Here is a 21505-nt window from a genome sequence, read left to right as displayed (position 1 = left end):
ATAGCTTGCGTATTGACGCTGCTTGTCGGTTATTGCCTGAGGCACTGTTTATTGTTTCGTGGTACAGGCTGCACCAGTTTGTTTTTTGTGTCCGTTTTTGGCTTGTGGCGACTACAGAGACCACGTTTTTTTAACAGTGTTGTTCAGGGGACAGCTAACAGATAGTGAGGAGATGTTTGGCTGTATGTGACAAAAAATGTTTTTGGCCTAAAAACACGTGAGATCGCTTAGGCACCTTTAAATAACATGATATCCAGGACAAATATTCATTAAGGATATTTTAAGTTTCTTAACTTTTGTACATAGATTTTTTCTTACAATGAAGTACCAGTTCCTTAAGGGAAGAATGAATAGCAGGATTGATCAGCTTCTTCGCTTACTGTGTGGAGATGTCAAAAATATTACAGGTAAATATATTTAGCTGTATATATAGTTCAATGTATTACTTTTATTATGGTGCTAAATTGTAATTGCCAATTACAGAAATCATGTGACATACAGAATCATGTGATAATATTGCAAATTAGATTATCTCTGGCCATTACCTGTTGCCATTATCAGCTTGTTTGGATACAGGAGCTCTCTTGAATAAACATTCACTATTGTCTATGACATGATCTTTTCCTTAGCACAAATCATTCAGTAAAAGGTCTGTCAGCTCCCAGCTTCCTTTTTTCTTTAATTATTTATAGCCTATAAAATCTATACAAATGTTTAAGGGTATTGGCTTTTTTCAGTCATTTCATTTTTACAATAGTTTACCATTTCCTAACTTGTTCTTTTATTTCATTGTTCAGTTACCTGGATGACCTCACAGAAACTGGACGAATCAAAGGAGCAAACACTGAAGAGACCACTAATGCCGCCCATTCTATGATTGCAAAAGGCCTGGGTGCAAAAGTGGAAATAAAAAATGGAGTGTGTTTGGTTCCACCCGACACAAGCACACATGTCACAGTGTGGACTTGGTCCATGCACAAATGCGATTGCAAAAGATTCCAATGTGGATGGTGTGTGTAAACACTTAATTTTTTCACAAAACATTGCAGAGAAACAAGGACTTATAATTCGAGATCTTAGGGCAGAAGCAGCAAAAAAAATTGTTGACAGTGAATCTTACCTCAGGGTCGATGAAAACCTTACTGTCTACCACTCTGATGGCAGTGTAGAAACTGTGAGTTGTAAAGGGACCAAATTTTGCACATGCATTGCAAATAGCCATGGAGTGGTGTGTGTATGTATATTGGTTCACAACATTCTATACCCAACATCATCTGAGAACATACCTGATGATTCACACTGCTTTAGGTCCAGTGAGAGAAAACAAGTTACACTGCAAGCCATGCTTACAGATCTCCATGAGTGGAGCAAATCAGAAAAATTTTGTGAGGGTAATGAAGTGTACAGGTTAGTTGAAAGAGCACACAAGTTAGTTTTTTCACAGTTTAGTAAACTGTCAAGAAAAAGAAAAGTGACTGCACTTCATAGTTATCGTAAAAGGATCAAAAAAGCAAAAGATGTAGTCACTGTACCCTACATGGTCAAAAAGAAGAAAAAACGTGTTTGATCTTGTAGAGATAAGAAATGTTTCATTGATGAAACAATCACTATTTGCTTTGCCTAGCGAGAATGTTTTTTGTTTGTTTGTTTGTTTTTTCCTCTTGCTGCTACTGTCTTTTTTCAATGAGTGTTGTACAGATACTTTGTATAAGAACAAATTGAAGGAACAGATATGAATTGTAAGTAATTAAGATTTAAAAAATAAAATAAAAAACACAATTCTTTGTAATGTTTTATTATTATTTTTTTTTTTAATTTTTGTACAGCTGAACATCGAGAAACAAGTTTGAAACAATACAAGTAAAAAAAAAGTGGGGGAACCTTACTCATCTGTGGAGTCTTTTTTTTCAGTGCTCTCATCTTTTCCTTAAGACACGCATCTATCAATGAAAAAGTGCCATTTATTACGGCAGGACCAAGACCATGTGTTGCCAGGTCAAATGTGTCCCAATTGTTCTCTAGAGCAGCCTTTAAATCTTTCAAAGTCTTCCTGCAATAAAAAATACAAAAAGCTATTTATTTTTCCAGTTCAACTGATCATTGAATCATTAAGTTAAAGGGTTAGTTCACCCAAAAAAAAAAAAAATCGACATTTATTACTCGCCCTCATGTCGTTCTACACCCATAAGATCTTCATTCATCTTCAGAACACAAATTAAGATATTTTTGATAAAATCCAATGGCTCAGTGAGGCCTCCATTGCCAGCAAGACAATGAACACTTTCAGATTCCCAGAAAGGTACTAAAGACATATATAAAACAGGGGCCTGTACCATGATGGTAGCTGAACAAATTCAAAGTTACAGGATTAGTTTGGAGTTGACAAAACCAAACCTCTCCAGTCCGGCTTTGTTGGTACCATGATGCTGTTCATCAACTTTCTTTGTCAATTTAGGCTTTGATCCTGAGTTTGTGGAGCGTGTGCACATGAATGTGTGACATCACTGGCGAACAGCCAATCACGAGCCTTGCAACAGAAAGCAAGTTTGATTTACTTCTCACGAGAGACCCAGCGAGAATCAAAACTAAAGGTTAAAGGTTTTGCTAAAGGTTAAGAGATTGAAGAATATGACAAATTTAAATGTCATATGAAAAATGGAGGACTAATAAAATAAATGATCTTGCTCTCTCAGTGTAGTCACAAGTGGAACTTGTTAACTTAGTTTATACATTTGAAAATATATAGTGATAGAGACTTGAACATGTAAGTTCAGATTTGTAATTTTTTAAACAGTTCAGTCTTTTGATACTACAGCTTATTTATATTACATGATCTGTATACATTAATATTTATTTTAAATAGTTTATAATAACAATTAAACTAAAATTGCTTGTGTGTAAGAGATAAATAATAATTTGAATCACAATAATTATATAAATCATAAAATGATGTTATCATTAAAGCCAGACTTCTATTTTTTTAAGCATAAGTGACCTTTAATGTGGAGCAAGATAAACTGGAGTGACTTTGTGTCAGACATGTGTCACTTCTCTCACATCTGATTGGTTCACCTTCAGTCTGAGATCTTGAATCCAGAACATAACCTGCCCCGGAGCAGGTTAGCCGTGCAGCGCAAGATACCATGGCAACGAACACCGATTAAACCAGAGCTACTTTCATAGTACCTAAAACCCAGGGTTGGCGGAAACTAAGCTGAAACATAGCTGGCTAGCCACCTAATCCAGCTTCATGGTACAGGCCCCAGGTCTTGTGACTGTGGTGGTTCAACCTTAATGTTATGAAGTGAACAAAAATACTTTTTGTGTGACAAAAATGACAAAATAATGACTTTATTAATCAATATCTAGTGATGGTGATTTCAAAACACAGTTTCATGAAGCTTCAAATCTTTACAAATCTTTTGTTTCAAATAATTTGTGTTCTGAGGATGAACGAACATCTTACAGGTTTGGAACGACATGAGGCTGAGTAATTAATTACAGAATTTTTATTTTTTGGTGAACTATCCCTTTAACATCAAGTGTAGTAGTAAATTGTTATTAAATTACCTGCAGTCTTCGGTTTTGACCATAGCTGCATGGACATTCCCTTCTTTAAGCAAGGCTTCACCCACCTTTTCTGGGGGATGAATTTTGCGGCAAGGAACATTATGTCCCCAGCCAGATCCTTGCATTCATCTAAAATACAAATAAATACAACAGCAAAATTATTTGTAATAATGTCCAACTTATAAGCAGTACAAAAAAAAATAACAAAAGATGAAGTATGTGGATACACTCATCGTCCACCTTATTAAGACTACCTGTATATTCATGCAGTTATCTAATTAGCCAATCACGGCAGCAGCATAATGTAAACATAACAACAACATGCAGATACATTCCAAGAGCTCTGGTTAATGATGTTCACATCAACTATCAGAATCAACAACACCATAACCGTGGCATGGTTGTTGGTGCCATATTTCAGATCCTGCTGATATACTGGGATGTTTCTCACACAAAAGTCTCTGAGTTTGCACAGAATGGTACAAAAAATATTAAGTAAGCAATAATTATGGGGGTGCAAATGCCTAATCTGAGGCACAGAAACTGTAAAAGTTACAGATCACATTTTCCCCATTCTGATGATTGATGTGCTTTTGACCTGTATCTGTATGATTTTATGCAGGGTGCAGTTGCCATATGATTTGCTGCTTGTATGATTCTATGAAGGACATGGTGTACAGGAGTTCCTATTAAAGTGGACAGTGAGTGTATATTCCAAAACTGGCAGTAAAACAGCAAATCAGGCTATTAACGTAATATATTGATTTATTTTGGTAAAACTGAACACCATAAAACTTGCCCATAGTGGCAAAACAACTTTTCTACGATTATATTTACTTTTTATTTCTACATTTATATAACTGTATAACAATACAGTTATAAGTAATGTGGAATTTCAGTGGAAGTTATATTGTTAGAAAATTTTACTATAATAAATAAACTTATGATTCAAAAACACAAAACAAGGATACTGGTCTCAGAATTCCCTTTAGAGTTATTACTACTACTATATTTTTACCTTCACAAAGTTTGGAGCACTGTGAAGTGAACTTTGTGCGCTTCGAGGGGTTCACCTCCAACTCTGCCAACTTCTCTGTGATTTTCGTTTTTTGTCCTTTGGCCTTCCGTAGATAAGACACAACAGTGTTTGCTGAGTAACTCTCTGGAGGAGAGCACCTCCTCTGTAGTTCATCCAATGTGACCAGGTATCTGAAATATCAATGTGTTATGTACATTATAAAAATCCTTGCAAAGGCAGAGGTGCTTTATCTTAAAAAAAAAAATATATTTATATACAAAAGAAAGAAGGATTTGAACCATGGCAATAAGATAATTAACTTGATTTTTAAAATAACTGATATACAGCATAATTTGCTATAATTAATAACCCATTTATATATACAGGCTGGTCATATAATTAGAATATCATCAAAAAGTTCATTTCATTAATTTCATTCAAAAAGTTTAACTTGTATTTTATATTCATTCATTACACACAGACTGCTATATTTCAAATGTTTATTTCTTTTAATTTTGATGATTATAACTGACAACTAAGGAAAATCCCAAATTCAGTATCTCAGAAAATTAGAATATTTCTTAAGACCAATACAAAGAAAGGATTTTTAGAAATCTTGGCCAACTGAAAAGTATGAAGATGAGAAGTATGAGCATGTACAGGACTCAATACTTAGTTGTGGCTCTTTTGTCTGAATGACTGCAGCAATGCGGCGTGGCATGGAGTGGATCAGTCTGTGGCACTGCTCAGGTGTTATGAGAGACCAGGTGTCTCTGATAGTGGCCTTCAGCTCTTCTGCATTCTTGGGTCTGACATATCGCTTCTTCCTCTTCCCAAAACCTCATAGATTTTCTATGACGTTAAGGTCAGGCGAGTTTGCTGGCCAATTAAGAACAGGGATACCATGGTCCTTAAACCAGGTACTGGTAGCTTTGTTACATTTGAAATATATCAGTCTGTGTGTAATGAATGAATATAATATAAGTTTCACTTTTTGAATGAAATTAGTGAAATAAATCAACTTATTGATGATTATATGACCAGCACCTGTATATATTAGGGGTGTGACGAGACGGGTATCTCACGAGACAAGACGAGACTCAAGATTGAGTTCACGAGATGAGACGAGACAAGATTTTTACACACTATTTTAAAGAAATCCTCAATGGTGAAATACATGACTAGAAAACATATTCTGCAGGTGTATTTGAAATGTTTTAACTAATCATCTTGTAATGAATGCCATTTCATTTCTACTTTCTGATTATGAATTATCATATGCAGTAAAAGGCAACAATACTCAAGCACTGTAAAAGGTTTTGCCACAAACTCAACTCACTGACTTCTCTTCTGTATGATTTCAGTCTCTTCAGACCTTACTGTACATTATTTATGAGCTTCTACAACCTTTGACCTCCTAACTGAACTCCTTTCCACAAACTGATTATGCGATCATCGCGTAAACGATTTGCCCTCTGTCTCAGTAGCCCCTCACTGCAGAACACAAGATCCAGGGGGTGGTTGGATCCCCATCTAGGGGGTGGAGATGGGTAAGTTTAGGGGTGGAGATGGGTAGGTTTAAGGGTGGCGGTGGGTGGGTTAAGGGTTCAGGGGGTGGAGACGGGTAGGTTTAGGTATATGTAAGGTGGGAGGAGTTGGATCTGGATCCAACCACGCCCCCTGGATCTTGTGTTCTGCAGTGAGGACCATCTCCTCTGGCTTGTCAATCACTGCCATGACGTTCCTTGTGAGAGACGTGCGCGGCTGCGCGCTCCAGTAACACTGCACACTCCACAGGCACTGCATACAATGTTTTTGTCAGGAGACAGGAGTAACAACTGCAGATTATGAGTTACCTGCGGTGAGTCCGATATTATGAATCCACTAAGTGTGTGCGCTGCTTTAAGTGAATGTAAATTGATACTTATGACTGATCGCGCTCAAAAAAATGTCAGTGGAGACGTAATGTAAATGTAGCGGTGGCATATTCTTTCCTAATCATCCTAACACTCTGTCATGGCAACATCACAAGAATACTTTTCGCCTTGACGAGAAATCTCATCACATTTTAGTCTCGCGAGATCTCGTGACACATATATACATATACATTATATATATATATATATATACATACATTAGGGCTGTCAAATGATTAAAATTTTTAATCAAATTAATCAGAATTTTCAGTGGATTAATCATGATTAATCACTATTTGCAATTACACCTGAATCCTAACCATTTTTTTTCTGAAATGCATACCAAAAGATAAATAACAGGACACAGATACATTATATTCATGTATTGATTCATCATGTGGTTCTTTTTTTCTGAATTTCAAAAGTTTAACATTTACTTAATCAAATTTACCTGAGCACTATATCAAACCATGCCAATTAACTACAGATAGTGTAAGAGTTTTAGGTGAACCAGTGCTTAAATATAGCCACATATCTATGAAATTATGGATAGAGAAACTCGAAAGAATGAACTCAGAAACACAAACATGTGCCACCATCACATAAGCAGCACTCTGGGCACTCTTGTTTTTGGGAGGTGTTCATTTGCTCTGCCACAATACTTTAGGATCAATATTTTCACATTCTGAAGGCTTCAAGTGAGAGTAAAACCAAGTAAAATGCATATGCTTTCCCAAACAGCTGTAATTTTCGCTGCATTGCATGTAGGCGTTCTGCGCATGCGCAGTGTGAAACACAGGACGCTATAACAGGAAGAAGCTCCAGCTCATATATATATATATACAGTATTGTTCAAAATAATAGCAGTACAATGTGACTAACCAGAATAATCTAGGTTTTTAGTATATTTTTTATTGCTACGTGGCAAACAAGTTACCAGTAGGTTCAGTAGATTGTCAGAAAACAAACAAGACCCAGCATTCATGATATGCACGCTCTTAAGGCTGTGCAATTGGGCAATTAGTTGAAAGGGGTGTGTTCAAAAAAATAGCAGTGTCTACCTTTGACTGTACAAACTCAAAACTATTTTGTACAAACATTTTTTTTTTCTGGGATTTAGCAATCCTGTGAATCACTAAACTAATATTTAGTTGTATGACCACAGTTTTTTAAAACTGCTTGACATCTGTGTGGCATGGAGTCAACCAACTTGTGGCACCTCTCAGCTGTTATTCCACTCCATGATTCTTTAACAACATTCCACAATTCATTCACATTTCTTGGTTTTGCTTCAGAAACAGCAAGTTCTCAATTGGATTAAGGTCTGGAGATTGGGCTGGCCACTCCATAACATTAATTTTGTTGGTTTGGAACCAAGACTTTGCCCGTTTACTAGTGTGTTTTGGGTCATTGTCTTGTTGAAACAACCATTTCAAGGGCATGTCCTCTTCAGCATAGGGCAACATGACCTCTTCAAGTATTTTAACATATGCAAACTGATCCATGATCCCTGGTATGCAATAAATAGGCCCAACACCATAGTAGGAGAAACATGCCCATATCATGATGCTTGCACCTCCATGCTTCACTGTCTTCACTGTGTACTGTGGCTTGAATTCAGAGTTTGAGGGTCTTCTCACAAACTGCCTGTGGCCCTTGGACCCAAAAAGAACAATTTTACTCTCATCAGTCCACAAAATGTTCCTCCATTTCTCTTTAGGCCAGTTGATGTGTTCTTTGGCAAATTGTAACCTCTTCTGCACATGCCTTTTTTTTAACAGAGGGACTTTGCGGGGGATTCTTGAAAATAGATTAGCTTCACACAGACGTCTTCTAACTGTCACAGTACTTACAGGTAACTCCAGACTGTCTTTGATCATCCTGGAGGTGATCATTGGCTGAGCCTTTGCCATTCTGGTTATTCTTCTATCCATTTTGATGGTTGTCTTCCGTTTTCTTCCACGTCTCTCTGGTTTTGCTCTCCATTTTAAGGCATTGGAGATCATTTAAGCTGAACAGCCTATCATTTTGTGCACCTCTTTATAGGTTTTCCCCTCCCTAATCAACTTTTTAATCAAAGTACGCTGTTCTTCTGAACAATGTCTTGAACGACCCATTTTCCTCAGCTTTCAAATGCATGTTCAACAAGTGTTGGCTTCATCCTTAAATAGGGGCCACCTGATTCACACCGGTTTCTTCAAAAAATTGATGACCTCAGTGATTGAATGACACACTGCTATTTTTTTGAACACACCCCTTTCAACTAATTCAACTAATTGCCCAATTGCACAGCCTTAAGAGCGTGCATATCATGAATGCTGGGTCTCATTTGTTTTCTGAGAATCTACTGAACCTACTGGTAACTTGTTTGCCACGTAGCAATAAAAAAATATACGAAAAACCTTGATTATTCTGGTTAGTCACATTGTACTGCTATTATTTTGAACAATACTGTATATATACACACACACATTTTTTTATTTATTTTTGTTTTTTACCTTTTTGCTTGATGAGAGTCTGAAACTTTTAAAACACTTTCCACCAGGAATCCCCCTGGAAGGGTGAATAAAAAGAAAAGTAACAGTATCAGTATGGGAGAGGCATAGCATGCTTTCATTTAAATTAAGTTAAAAGTAATTACTATGTCTATAGATTAATAAATGCATTGTGGTTTTCTTTGTTTATACCAGTGTCAATATAAAAACTGGTTCTTTACTACACAAATCAACACACTAATCACATTGTTTACTGCAGTAACATTAAAACCATTTATTTATTTATTTTTTACAATGGCTACAACCTTCCACAGGTTAAAGAAGTACATAGCAGCAGCAAATGGCATAATATCTCAATATTAACAACCTTAATTTCACATGAAAATTCATGTAGGACAAAGTGTCCACAAATTTTTAAGCAAATTTGTGTTTTTCCAAGATCTTACTTAAGACTTTACCTTCAACTTGGTTAAGTCCCGAGCTGCTTTCTTCCTGAATTCCTTCATTTTGTTTGCTTCTTCCTGAGCTGTCTTCTCCCTCAGGTTCATCCTCTCTTTCTCCTGATCTATCTTGTCCCTCAGGTTCATCCTCTCTTTCTCCTGATCTATCTTGTCCCTCAGGTTCATCCTCTCTATCTCCTGAGCTGTCTTCTCCCTCAGGTTCATTCTCGCTTTCTCCTGATCTGTCTTGTCCCTCAGGTTCGTCCTCTCTTTCTCCTGATCTATCTTGTCCCTCAGGTTCATTCTCGCTTTCTCCTGAGCTGTCTTCTAACATAATTGATGTATTTAGAAATAATATTAAATGAATAGAGAACAGACTATCTGTTAGTCAATTTTAATAATAGTTTATACAGCCTCTAAAAATGTAAAGTGCCATATAGGGTTAGTTTGCCCTGAAAAAAATATGTCATTAAATAGATCCACTCCCGTAAGACCTTTGTTCATCTTCGGAACACAAATTAAGATATTTTTGATCAAATCTGATGGCTCAGTGAGGCCTCTCTTGACAGCAAGATAATCAACACTATCAGATGCCCAGAAAGCTAATAAAAACACGTTTAAAACAGTCCATGTGGCTACAGTGGTTAAACTTTAATGTTATGAAGTGATGAGAACACTTTATGTGCAACAAAAAACGAAATGACTTTATTCAACTATATCTAGTGATGGGTGATTTCAAAACACTGGTTCGTGAAGCTTTGAAGCTCTATGAATCTTTTGTTTTGAATCAGTGGTTCAGAGCGCATATCAAACTGCCAAAGTCACGTGAACCATTGACATTTCAAAACACTTGTGCTGTAACGAAGCCTCGGTTACTGAAATCATCTGACTTCAGTGATCCGAACGTCTGATTTGAAACAAAAGATTTGTAAAGCTTAAAAGCTTCATGAAGCAGTGTTTTGAAAATCAGCCCAATACTGAGGATGACGAAGGTCTTACGGGTGTGGAACGACTTGAGAGTGAGAAATTAATGACCGAATTTTCATTTTTGGGTGAACTAACCCTAAACTTTGCAGTTGTTAGAAGGATTATTTTACAATGTAGTCACAAGGGTCATTTAATCCAAAATGTACTACCTTTGCAAAAAAGACACTCCGGTTTCCCAGGAAGACATCTTTTATGAATACTGACAAAACATATTGAACATTTTTCCTAGAAAGATCATTTGCATGAAAAAAAGGTTAGATCAAGGTTATCCAATTCCTAAGGAACATTTATTTATTGTATTTATCTTTTATTCCCCAACTAATTAAACAATTTAATCTGGTGTACTAGATCAAAAAACCAATGGTCAAACATCAGTTGAAGCTTAGAATCTAACTTTATTTTCTAATATTTAAATTGTCATTTGCATCACTTGCCTTGTTCTTCCTGGGTACTTTATGAAAACAGATGCCACAAATATCTGACCTATCTGAAACACATAGGAAACATATTTGCTGCATTATTAATCTATCGACAGGAAACAACCAATAGGAACGTCTCAGGTTACGTATGTAACCATGGTTCCCTGAGAACAGAGAACGAGACTCTGTGCTGACAGCGCTATAGGGAACGCCCTCCTTGACCCGTGCTCGAAATGCCAAAAATCCCAACACTCCAATCCTATTGGCTGGCGACAGCCTATCACATCAAACGGTAGAGAGAAAATGATCGTCTAACCTGCTGCGAGCGGGTTCCCTCCTCACGCGCTCCCAGGGCAGTTCCATAACCTCCAGCAACTCCAAAAAAGCAGCGCAGGGTGGCCTAGCGGGAGCTGCGGGCTCGCCCACTTCTCCCACTTCGGCCATCTCCTGTTCTCTGGGGCTTTGAGCCAAGAGAGCACTCGCTCCTGGGTCCGAGGATGTCAAAGATAGCACATCGCCATCATCCGCCAGAAGCGCATCCTCGTCAGCCGCTTCGGCTTGAGAAAGATTGACACCCCTCTCAAATTCCTCAGCGAGCTCCACCTGCGAGCCCCATGATTTCAGCCGCCGCTCAGCCTCAGCACATTCGGGGCCGGAACCACCAGGCAGCGGTGACGGCACCTCGAGAAGAGGGCCAAACGAGAACGGAGCGTTTTCATGGGAAAACGCTCACAGTTAGCACAGGCAGCACCCTCGAGTACTGACCGTGCGTGCTCCTCGCCCAGACAAGAAACACACAAGTTTTGTGTGTCCTCCAGTGTCAGAAACCTGGGACAAGGATCAGCACACTTCCTGAACGATTTAGAAGACATTTTTTGGCAGAGTGAAAATGGCACGAGCAAAAAACAGTCGTGAAAAGACAAAAGGATCTCGTCTGTTGCCCCAGGCGCTCCCTTTATACGTCACGGTTCGCGCCGTTTGATGTGATAGACTGTCGCCGGCCAATAGGATTGGAGTGTTGTGATTTTTGGCATTTCGAGCACGGGTCACAGAGGACGTTCCCCATAGCACTGTCAGCGCAGAGTAGAAGTTCCCTTTCGAAAGAGAACTCTAAATTCATACATGAGCATGGTACTTACCAAGTGAATGAAAGAGAAGTGTCCCCAGACGCTCCCTCTCTTCCTGGATAGGAGAGCACGTAAGGTATCCCCCTGAGCCTCCAAGTATGGCCTCAGCAAACTAAAGGTGTTCCAAAAAGAATGATTAGTTCAATGCCATAATCAACTGGAATTTTGTAGAATTTCTAAAACCAATAAACCAATTAGTCATATGAAATATATGCAATATCATTACAAATGACAAAAGTTTCATGATCCAAAAAACTGACAATGATTTTTTAGTAGTAGTAATAATAATAATAAATTAAAAGCATTTTACCACAGCTGTGAAAACACCACATGAAATGCTATCATGCTGTAAGCTATGTTTCCTGAGTACTCTTTTCCATGGCCCCTGGTAGCCTTTTGAAGCAGCAAATGTGCTGAAATGTAGATAAAGATTAAAATATGTAATGCAGATGTGTAAAATAAAGTTTACATAGAAAAACAGAAATGTAATTTTGTTTTTTGGGGGTAAAAAATGCCTGTACCTCCAGTTTTCTGCTATTTTGTTATATTGTTCATCTGTTTCCCCAAGTGAATTAAGGTATGTAATTGCACGGTCAACAATGCTGCAGTGCTAGAAAAAAAAAAAATAAATGTTACACTGGGAGCCAATATGCTTGACATGTTTATAATATGTACATAGTTACTTGGTTAGTAACTTACAAAAAAAGTCCAATGATTCCCGTCCTCCAAAAAGGGACCAACAACCTCTGTTTTATTTTCAAACATGTTCTTCTTAAAAGGAAAGTAAAAATATGAATGTAAAATGAAATGTATGTAATACCTTTAATTCAGTAAGAGCAAATTAAAAACTATTCTGTGAGACTAGCAATGAATATTTGTCTATATTAGTTATACCTGTAACACTGGTAAGAACTGGCTTTTCAAGTTTTGTCAGGGTACTTCTTACCTTCGTAAAATAACTGCTCCTAGCCCGGGTGTCACCCTCCAGAATGTGACCCAGGGTCTGATTATTGATGGCCAAAACATCTGGCCGCTTCTAAACAAAAAAATGAAAGGTACTGACAATCATTTTTAAAATAAGTGCAACTTCACAAGGTCAACGAAGTGCATGAAAAAAAGCAAACTAATTATCCGAACAATACCAGCGATCATTTTATGACCATTTTGATGTCTTCATTCACAAGTGTTAATGGTACTGTTCCAATAATTCTTGTATTGAAAATACTCCTAGGCAGGGTTGGGCCATAACGAAAATATATATCACAATACGTCAAGACATTTTCACAATACATGATAAAATACACAGGTGTGTTAGATTAGACTGGTGTCTTCCCCTTATATAGAAAGTGTTCAAATTAGTTTAGTTAACATCTTACCCTGCTGAACAGATGGAACAAGGCATCCATTATCTAAGGAGACATAAACCAAAGAAAAAAAGAGGGAAAAAAAGAAAAAGCACAAAATTACAAATAGTAAAAGTGATAGCAAACTTGTTTTGAGAATTTTGAGTTCAAGCTTTCAAAATTTGTGTTTTGAGGAGAACTGTGAAAAGAATAAAACTTCTGAAAGCCTTAGACTTATATTTCTAATGATTTTATCCAAACTAACTTACATGCATAAAAGGGATAGTTCTATGGTAGTTAATTCAGTTATATTTTCCAAGATCAATTTATAGTACTCTAGTACACTAAAAATAACACAGTAAAATGAATCTATTGAGTACTGCAGCCCTGAGAGCAGCACATAGTACACTAAAATAACACAGTAATATGAATCTATTGAGTACTGCAGCCCTGAGAGCAGCATATAGTACACTAAAATAACACAGTAATATGAATCTATTGAGTACTGCAGCCCTGAGAGCAGCATATAGTACACTAAAATAACACAGTAATATGAATCTATTGAGTACTGCAGCCCTGAGAGCAGCATATAGTACACTAAAATAACACAGTAATATGAATCTATTGAGTACTGCAGCCCTGAGAGCAGCATAGATAGTACACTAAAATAACACAGTAATATGAATCTATTGAGTACTGCAGCCCTGAGAGCAGCATATAGTACACTAAAATAACACAGTAATATGAATCTATTGAGTACTGCAGCCCTGAGAGCAGCATAGATAGTACACTAAAATAACACAGTAATATGAATCTATTGAGTACTGCAGCCCTGAGAGCAGCATAGTACACTAAAATAACACAGTAATATGAATCTATTGAGTACTGCAGCCCTGAGAGCAGCATAGTACACTAAAATAACACAGTAATATGAATCTATTGAGTACTGCAGCCCTGAGAGCAGCACATAGTACACTAAAATAACACAGTAATATGAATCTATTGAGTACTGCAGCCCTGAGAGCAGCATAGTACACTAAAATAACACAGTAATATGAATCTATTGAGTACTGCAGCCCTGAGAGCAGCATATAGTACACTAAAATAACACAGTAATATGAATCTATTGAGTACTGCAGCCCTGAGAGCAGCATATAGTACACTAAAATAACACAGTAATATGAATCTATTGAGTACTGCAGCCCTGAGAGCAGCATAGTACACTAAAATAACAGTAATATGAATCTATTGAGTTCTGCAGCTCTGAGAGCAGCATAGTACACTAAAATAACACAGTAATATGAATCTATTGAGTACTGCAGCCCTGAGAGCAGCATATAGTACACTAAAATAACACAGTAATATGAATCTATTGAGTACTGCAGCTCTGAGAGCAGCATATAGTACACTAAAATAACACAGTAAAATGAATCTATTGAGTACTGCAGCTCTGAGAGCAGCATATAGTACACTAAAATAACACAGTAAAATGAATGTATTGAGAACTGCAGCCCTGAGAGCAGCATATAGTTCAACAGAGAGCAGAATCGTGCAGCTTGAGGGTGAACTTTCTCTTTAAAACATTTCTTACACACAAGTTGAATTATAAAATACAAGAGAATGGTACCTCATCAGATACTTCGTTGTTTTCTATGAGGGATTCAAAACTCTCCATGTAAAGTGGATAGGGTCCAATCCTTCCGATGCCTCTTCCATGCAGTCCTCCAGACTTCATAATTTGTAAGACTGCATAAATGATTATTTTCCCCTTATTTAAATGTTTTTAAACTATTGTTTTAATATTCTATATTTTAGTGTTGAAATAATGTGCAAAGATCACAGAATAACATTTTCTACAGAAAATACAGGCCTATAAAGTACTCTTGTAGTCTTAGACTACACCCTTTTCCCTTTATTGTTTATTAAAATACATTGTTGTTCAGGTAGCCTAGCTAAAGCACATTACAAAAAAAAAAAAAAAAACACATACTTACCATTCATTTTTCTCAGAAAGAAATGCTCCTTGAAAGCAGAGGAATAAGCTGATAATAAAACATTGGAAACATTAGCATTACCAATGGAGAACAATGGCACCAATTTTAAAGCATCAAATATTAGGATAAAATTAAAGCTGCAAGCAGTGATGAAAGTGCCTTTGCACCCAGTGGCTTTAGGAAAACCGGTGGGCAACCGAATTTCATACTTGTACATTAAACGTAGCACAAACTGTGCTTAATTGACATTTTGAAGGTGCCGCTATCAAGCCATTTTGCCACACCTAATTGTGAATCCCAAATGAGACATACATTTCCACCACTTCTGATACGTGTGCAAAGTTTCATGAGTTTTCGAGAATGTTTAGGCCCTCTAAAATGATTTCAGAGAACAAGAATAATTTACTGAGCAATTACAATAGGGTCCTTACACCATCAGTGCTCAGGTCCTAATAAAATAAGCTCTCGTGCTTCAAGAGCAACATGTCTATGATAAGTCACGCAGGTATTGTGCTACTCTGAAGTGGTACCTGAAGCAGTATAAAATAGTCTTAATATAGGCATAAGCCTCGTCTGTGCAGCATATAGTAGACTAAAATAACACAGTAAAAGTTATCTATTGAGTACTGCAGCTCTGAGAGCAGCATATAGTACACTAAAATAACACAGTAATATGAATCTATTGAGTACTGCAGCCCTGAGAGCAGCATATAGTACACTAAAATAACACAGTAATATGAATCTATTGAGTACTGCAGCCCTGAGAGCAGCATATAGTACACTAAAATAACACAGTAATATGAATCTATTGAGTACTGCAGCCCTGAGAGCAGCATAGTACACTAAAATAACACAGTAATATGAATCTATTGAGTACTGCAGCTCTGAGAGCAGCATATAGTACACTAAAATAACACAGTAATATGAATCTATTGAGTACTGCAGCCCTGAGAGCAGCATATAGTACACTAAAATAACACAGTAATATGAATCTATTGAGTACTGCAGCCCTGAGAGCAGCATATAGTACACTAAAATAACACAGTAATATGAATCTATTGAGTACTGCAGCCCTGAGAGCAGCATATAGTACACTAAAATAACACAGTAATATGAATCTATTGAGTACTGCAGCCCTGAGAGCAGCATAGTACACTAAAATAACACAGTAATATGAATCTATTGAGTACTGCAGCCCTGAGAGCAGCATAGTACACTAAAATAACACAGTAATATGAATCTATTGAGTACTGCAGCCCTGAGAGCAGCATAGTACACTAAAATAACACAGTAATATGAATCTATTGAGTACTGCAGCCCTGAGAGCAGCATATAGTACACTAAAATAACACAGTAATATGAATCTATTGAGTACTGCAGCCCTGAGAGCAGCATATAGTACACTAAAATAACACAGTAATATGAATCTATTGAGTACTGCAGCCCTGAGAGCAGCATAGTACACTAAAATAACATAGTAATATGAATCTATTGAGTACTGCAGCCCTGAGAGCAGCATAGTACACTAAAATAACACAGTAATATGAATCTATTGAGTACTGCAGCCCTGAGAGCAGCATAGTACACTAAAATAACACAGTAATATGAATCTATTGAGTACTGCAGCCCTGAGAGCAGCATAGTACACTAAAATAACACAGTAATATGAATCTATTGAGTACTGCAGCCCTGAGAGCAGCATATAGTACACTAAAATAACACAGTAATATGAATCTATTGGGTACTGCAGCCCTGAGAGCAGCATAGATAGTACACTAAAATAACACAGTAATATGAATCTATTGAGTACTGCAGCTCTGAGAGCAGCATATAGTACACTAAAATAACACAGTAATATGAATCTATTGAGTACTGCAGCCCTGAGAGCAGCATAGTACACTAAAATAACACAGTAATATGAATCTATTGAGTACTGCAGCCCTGAGAGCAGCATAGTACACTAAAATAACACAGTAATATGAATCTATTGAGTACTGCAGCCCTGAGAGCAGCATAGTACACTAAAATAACATAGTAATATGAATCTATTGAGTACTGCAGCCCTGAGAGCAGCATAGTACACTAAAATAACACAGTAATATGAATCTATTGAGTACTGCAGCCCTGAGAGCAGCATAGTACACTAAAATAACACAGTAATATGAATCTATTGAGTACTGCAGCCCTGAGAGCAGCATAGTACACTAAAATAACACAGTAATATGAATCTATTGAGTACTGCAGCCCTGAGAGCAGCATATAGTACACTAAAATAACACAGTAATATGAATCTATTGGGTACTGCAGCCCTGAGAGCAGCATAGATAGTACACTAAAATAACACAGTAATATGAATCTATTGAGTACTGCAGCTCTGAGAGCAGCATATAGTACACTAAAATAACACAGTAATATGAATCTATTGAGTACTGCAGCCCTGAGAGCAGCATATAGTACACTAAAATAACACAGTAATATGAATCTATTGAGTACTGCAGCCCTGAGAGCAGCATAGTACACTAAAATAACACAGTAATATGAATCTATTGAGTACTGCAGCCCTGAGAGCAGCATAGTACACTAAAATAACACAGTAATATGAATCTATTGAGTACTGCAGCCCTGAGAGCAGCATATAGTACACTAAAATAACACAGTAATATGAATCTATTGAGTACTGCAGCCCTGAGAGCAGCATAGTACACTAAAATAACACAGTAATATGAATCTATTGAGTACTGCAGCCCTGAGAGCAGCATAGTACACTAAAATAACACAGTAATATGAATCTATTGAGTACTGCAGCCCTGAGAGCAGCATATAGTACACTAAAATAACACAGTAATATGAATCTATTGAGTACTGCAGCCCTGAGAGCAGCATATAGTACACTAAAATAACACAGTAATATGAATCTATTGAGTACTGCAGCCCTGAGAGCAGCATATAGTACACTAAAATAACACAGTAATATGAATCTATTGAGTACTGCAGCCCTGAGAGCAGCATATAGTACACTAAAATAACACAGTAATATGAATCTATTGAGTACTGCAGCTCTGAGAGCAGCATATAGTACACTAAAATAACACAGTAATATGAATCTATTGAGTACTGCAGCCCTGAGAGCAGCATATAGTACACTAAAATAACACAGTAATATGAATCTATTGAGTACTGCAGCCCTGAGAGCAGCATATAGTACACTAAAATAACACAGTAATATGAATCTATTGAGTACTGCAGCCCTGAGAGCAGCATAGTACACTAAAATAACACAGTAATATGAATCTATTGAGTACTGCAGCCCTGAGAGCAGCATAGTACACTAAAATAACACAGTAATATGAATCTATTGAGTACTGCAGCCCTGAGAGCAGCATATAGTACACTAAAATAACACAGTAATATGAATCTATTGTGTACTGCAGCCCTGAGAGCAGCATATAGTACACTAAAATAACACAGTAATATGAATCTATTGAGTACTGCAGCCCTGAGAGCAGCATATAGTACACTAAAATAACACAGTAATATGAATCTATTGAGTACTGCAGCCCTGAGAGCAGCATATAGTACACTAAAATAACACAGTAATATGAATCTATTGAGTACTGCAGCCCTGAGAGCAGCATATAGTACACTAAAATAACACAGTAATATGAATCTATTGAGTACTGCAGCCCTGAGAGCAGCATAGTCAGGGACGTGCACAGACATTTTGAGGGGCAGGGGCTCAAGTGAAATAAAGGATCTTCTCATAATTACGTATTTCTTTTTGTTTTTTTAAACAAAAAAGTATATATATTAACGCAACACTGACTTCCTTTTTAAAAAAAAATAATTTAAAAAAGTTAATTAATTTTATGTTCCTCAAACTCTAATTTTCAAAAGATGTCTACAAAATAATCAGTTCACACAGAAACCATGGTCTTCTTAGTATTCACTAGGTTTATAGAGCAGCAAAGGAAACCATCCCACAATGTGCATGTTTTGAAAACATTTTCTATGCTACTAGCTTCAAGTATATATTTAGAATAACCAAAATAACTGCATCAAGCAGAGGGGTGTGTTTTACTAATAATTTGTTTATTTATTTATTTTTTTTGCACAAGGCACTAAATCATTTTAGTTATTTTGGTTTTATCAGAACACATAACACTTTTAAATCAACACAAATATTCACTCTAAACTGAAGAGGGTTGTTGCTGCTATTTTGTTAACTTTGCATTATGCTGCCTGCCTGGCCCTGCACTGCAAGCATGATTAAAATTAATTGTTTAAATACTTTTTGTTTCACAAGCAAAATAACTTTTTAGCTTCACACAACTAAGCATCAGAATACTGAATTGCCTTAATGTTTTAATCAAATACATTTATATTATTATTGCTATGCATGTACACATACACAATAACTGATGGTGACTGACAAGGACTTAGTTTCACATTTGAGGGAGGACTGTATCATCACCATCATCAAATAAAACCTTCAAAATCCACATTTAGATGGAGTTTGTTTTAAACCACACTCAAAAAATATTCTGTGGCTTAGTAAATATTTAACTTAATTAACTTAATAAAATCTCTGAAAATCTTACTTGATTGTTTGAATTAAACTTACCAAAATAATTGAGTAAAAATTAAATTAAATTAAATAAAAGCCAATGTCATGTATGTATTTGTGGTTGTATGGAATACTATTTTAAAGGTTTAGAGGAAATAATAAAAAGTTCATAATTAAAAAGTTAATTTATAAATATTGTTATTTTTAATGTTAACTTATTTCTACTCAGTTTTATTTATTAATGTACAGATGCAGTTACTCAGATTTACTACATTTTTTAGAGTGTACCCTATCCTCCATTTGTTTGCATCTGTAGATTTCTTCTAGATTCACCAATTTAGATTTCTAAATTTCAGGGGGAAAGACTCTTGATGCAAGTCATTAACTAACTGGGGACGTTCTTATTTTATTAACTTATTTTATTACATGGCTTTGTTGATGTCCGATGTAGAATGGGTTCTGTTATTTCACTATAGCATGTTTGCTATGTTTGGTAGTCAATGAGCGCTCCTGACCTGATATTTATACTATTCTTCAATAAATGTATTTGTTTGACTGGGAAGCTGTGCGCAAACAGGAATATATATTATTTAAAAAAAAAAAAAAAAAAAAAAAGCACCCCAGAAAAAAGGGCACTTTCTCTCCAGGAATAAAAAGGGCAGGTGCTCAAGCCCCCTTTGATGTCTATGTGTGCACGTTCCTGAGCATAGTACACTAAAATAACACAGTAATATGAATCTATTGAGTACTGCAGCTCTGAGAGCAGCTACTCAAATTCCCGACCGTAAACGGATTCCCCATAACGTTACTGTTTCTGTCCTCGTGCTATGCAACGGTCGTGTTGTTGCGTTCAGTGTAGAGTCGCCGCGCTGCGATAAAAGATTGCGTCTGGTGTACACACGGTGTAACTCCTGCTTTAAGAGCAGCATAGTTGACCAAAAATAACATCGAAATGAAATTATTTCCGTTCTGTCTTCGCATATGTCGGCTTTACAGACAGCTTGTTTAACCCCATTTAGACCATTAGTTATGTGCAGTGGAGTTAGCAGTCGAATCAAAATACAAATGATCCGATATTAGACGATGATAGTTCTGTGCATTTTCAATATTCCCCAATTATCTTAGTACATTTTAGAGGCCGTTTATCACAGAATTTTAACAAAATATATTGTAAATTCACTTACCTCTACAAAACCCGCGATCTATCAACAGTCGATAACGTATCTAGAATCCCGCCAAAAAAAAAAAACTTGATCCCGCCTCTGCTTCAATTTCATTGGTTGAATCTGTAAACCAATCATTTTCCTTTCTGCCCTCAGAACATGTTTGAGTAAGTAAAACTCCCATCTGCTGGAGGAGGGGGTAATGTCACGCTGTCTAGTCTCTGTTTCCCTCGGTGTCCATTAGTGGGCTCACTTCCCCTTAGGCACTTCACCGTAGGCACTACAATTCCCACTAGCCTTGTCCCTTCATCACAGTAATTGCACTCCTGCTAATTGCACCAGGTGCCTTCACTTAATTTTCATTAACCCTCCCTATATTTACCAGTCCTTTCCTGTTGTCTGTATGGAGTCCTTTCCTTTCGTGATCCTGTCTTCTCGTCCTCCGATATTCCTTGTATTCCAAGTTCCC

At 36.8% G+C, this 21505-nt stretch overlaps 2 protein-coding genes across 2 annotated transcripts; both read right to left on the bottom strand.

Annotated features, from left to right (window-relative positions):
- Positions 1-1880: 1880 nt before the first annotated feature.
- LOC113072812 (uncharacterized) lies at positions 1881-10774 on the bottom strand. The gene is made up of 5 exons (XM_026245785.1): positions 9458-10774; positions 9003-9057; positions 4589-4779; positions 3571-3699; positions 1881-2050 (listed from the first exon to the last, which is right to left on the bottom strand). The coding sequence occupies exons 1-5, from the start codon at positions 9771-9773 to the stop codon at positions 2040-2042; spliced, it is 702 nt and encodes a 233-aa protein (XP_026101570.1). The 5' UTR covers positions 9774-10774; the 3' UTR covers positions 1881-2039.
- On the bottom strand, positions 9909-21220 carry LOC113072813 (uncharacterized). The gene is made up of 11 exons (XM_026245786.1): positions 21058-21220; positions 15310-15357; positions 14943-15061; positions 13349-13381; positions 12919-13008; positions 12672-12743; positions 12494-12582; positions 12283-12385; positions 11985-12084; positions 10857-10913; positions 9909-9943 (listed from the first exon to the last, which is right to left on the bottom strand). Exons 2-11 carry the CDS (start codon positions 15314-15316, stop codon positions 9909-9911), a joined length of 705 nt encoding a protein of 234 aa, XP_026101571.1. The 5' UTR covers positions 15317-15357; positions 21058-21220.
- Positions 21221-21505: the final 285 nt, after the last annotated feature.

The sequence above is a fragment of the Carassius auratus genome, unplaced genomic scaffold, assembly GCF_003368295.1.
Source record: "Carassius auratus strain Wakin unplaced genomic scaffold, ASM336829v1 scaf_tig00010685, whole genome shotgun sequence".
NCBI classification, from domain to species: domain Eukaryota; kingdom Metazoa; phylum Chordata; class Actinopteri; order Cypriniformes; family Cyprinidae; genus Carassius; species Carassius auratus.
This window is presented reverse-complemented; position numbering and strand designations above follow the sequence as displayed.

Bases quoted from the DNA above. Each gene is read 5' to 3' on its own strand.
- LOC113072812 (XM_026245785.1), bottom strand. From the start codon at position 9,773: ATGTTAGAAGACAGCTCAGGAGAAAGCGAGAATGAACCTGAGGGACAA. The intron at 9,058-9,457 runs GTAAAGTCTTAA...TCACCCTTCCAG, and splicing joins GGGACTTAACCAAGTTGAAG to GGGGATTCCTGGTGGAAAGT. The intron at 4,780-9,002 runs GTAAAAAACAAA...TTGATATTTCAG, and splicing joins GACTCTCATCAAGCAAAAAG to ATACCTGGTCACATTGGATG.
- LOC113072813 (XM_026245786.1), bottom strand. The intron at 13,009-13,348 runs GTAAGATGTTAA...TTTTTTGTTTAG, and splicing joins TGTTCCATCTGTTCAGCAGG to AAGCGGCCAGATGTTTTGGC. The intron at 12,085-12,282 runs GTAAAATGCTTT...GAACACCTTTAG, and splicing joins GTGGTGTTTTCACAGCTGTG to TTTGCTGAGGCCATACTTGG.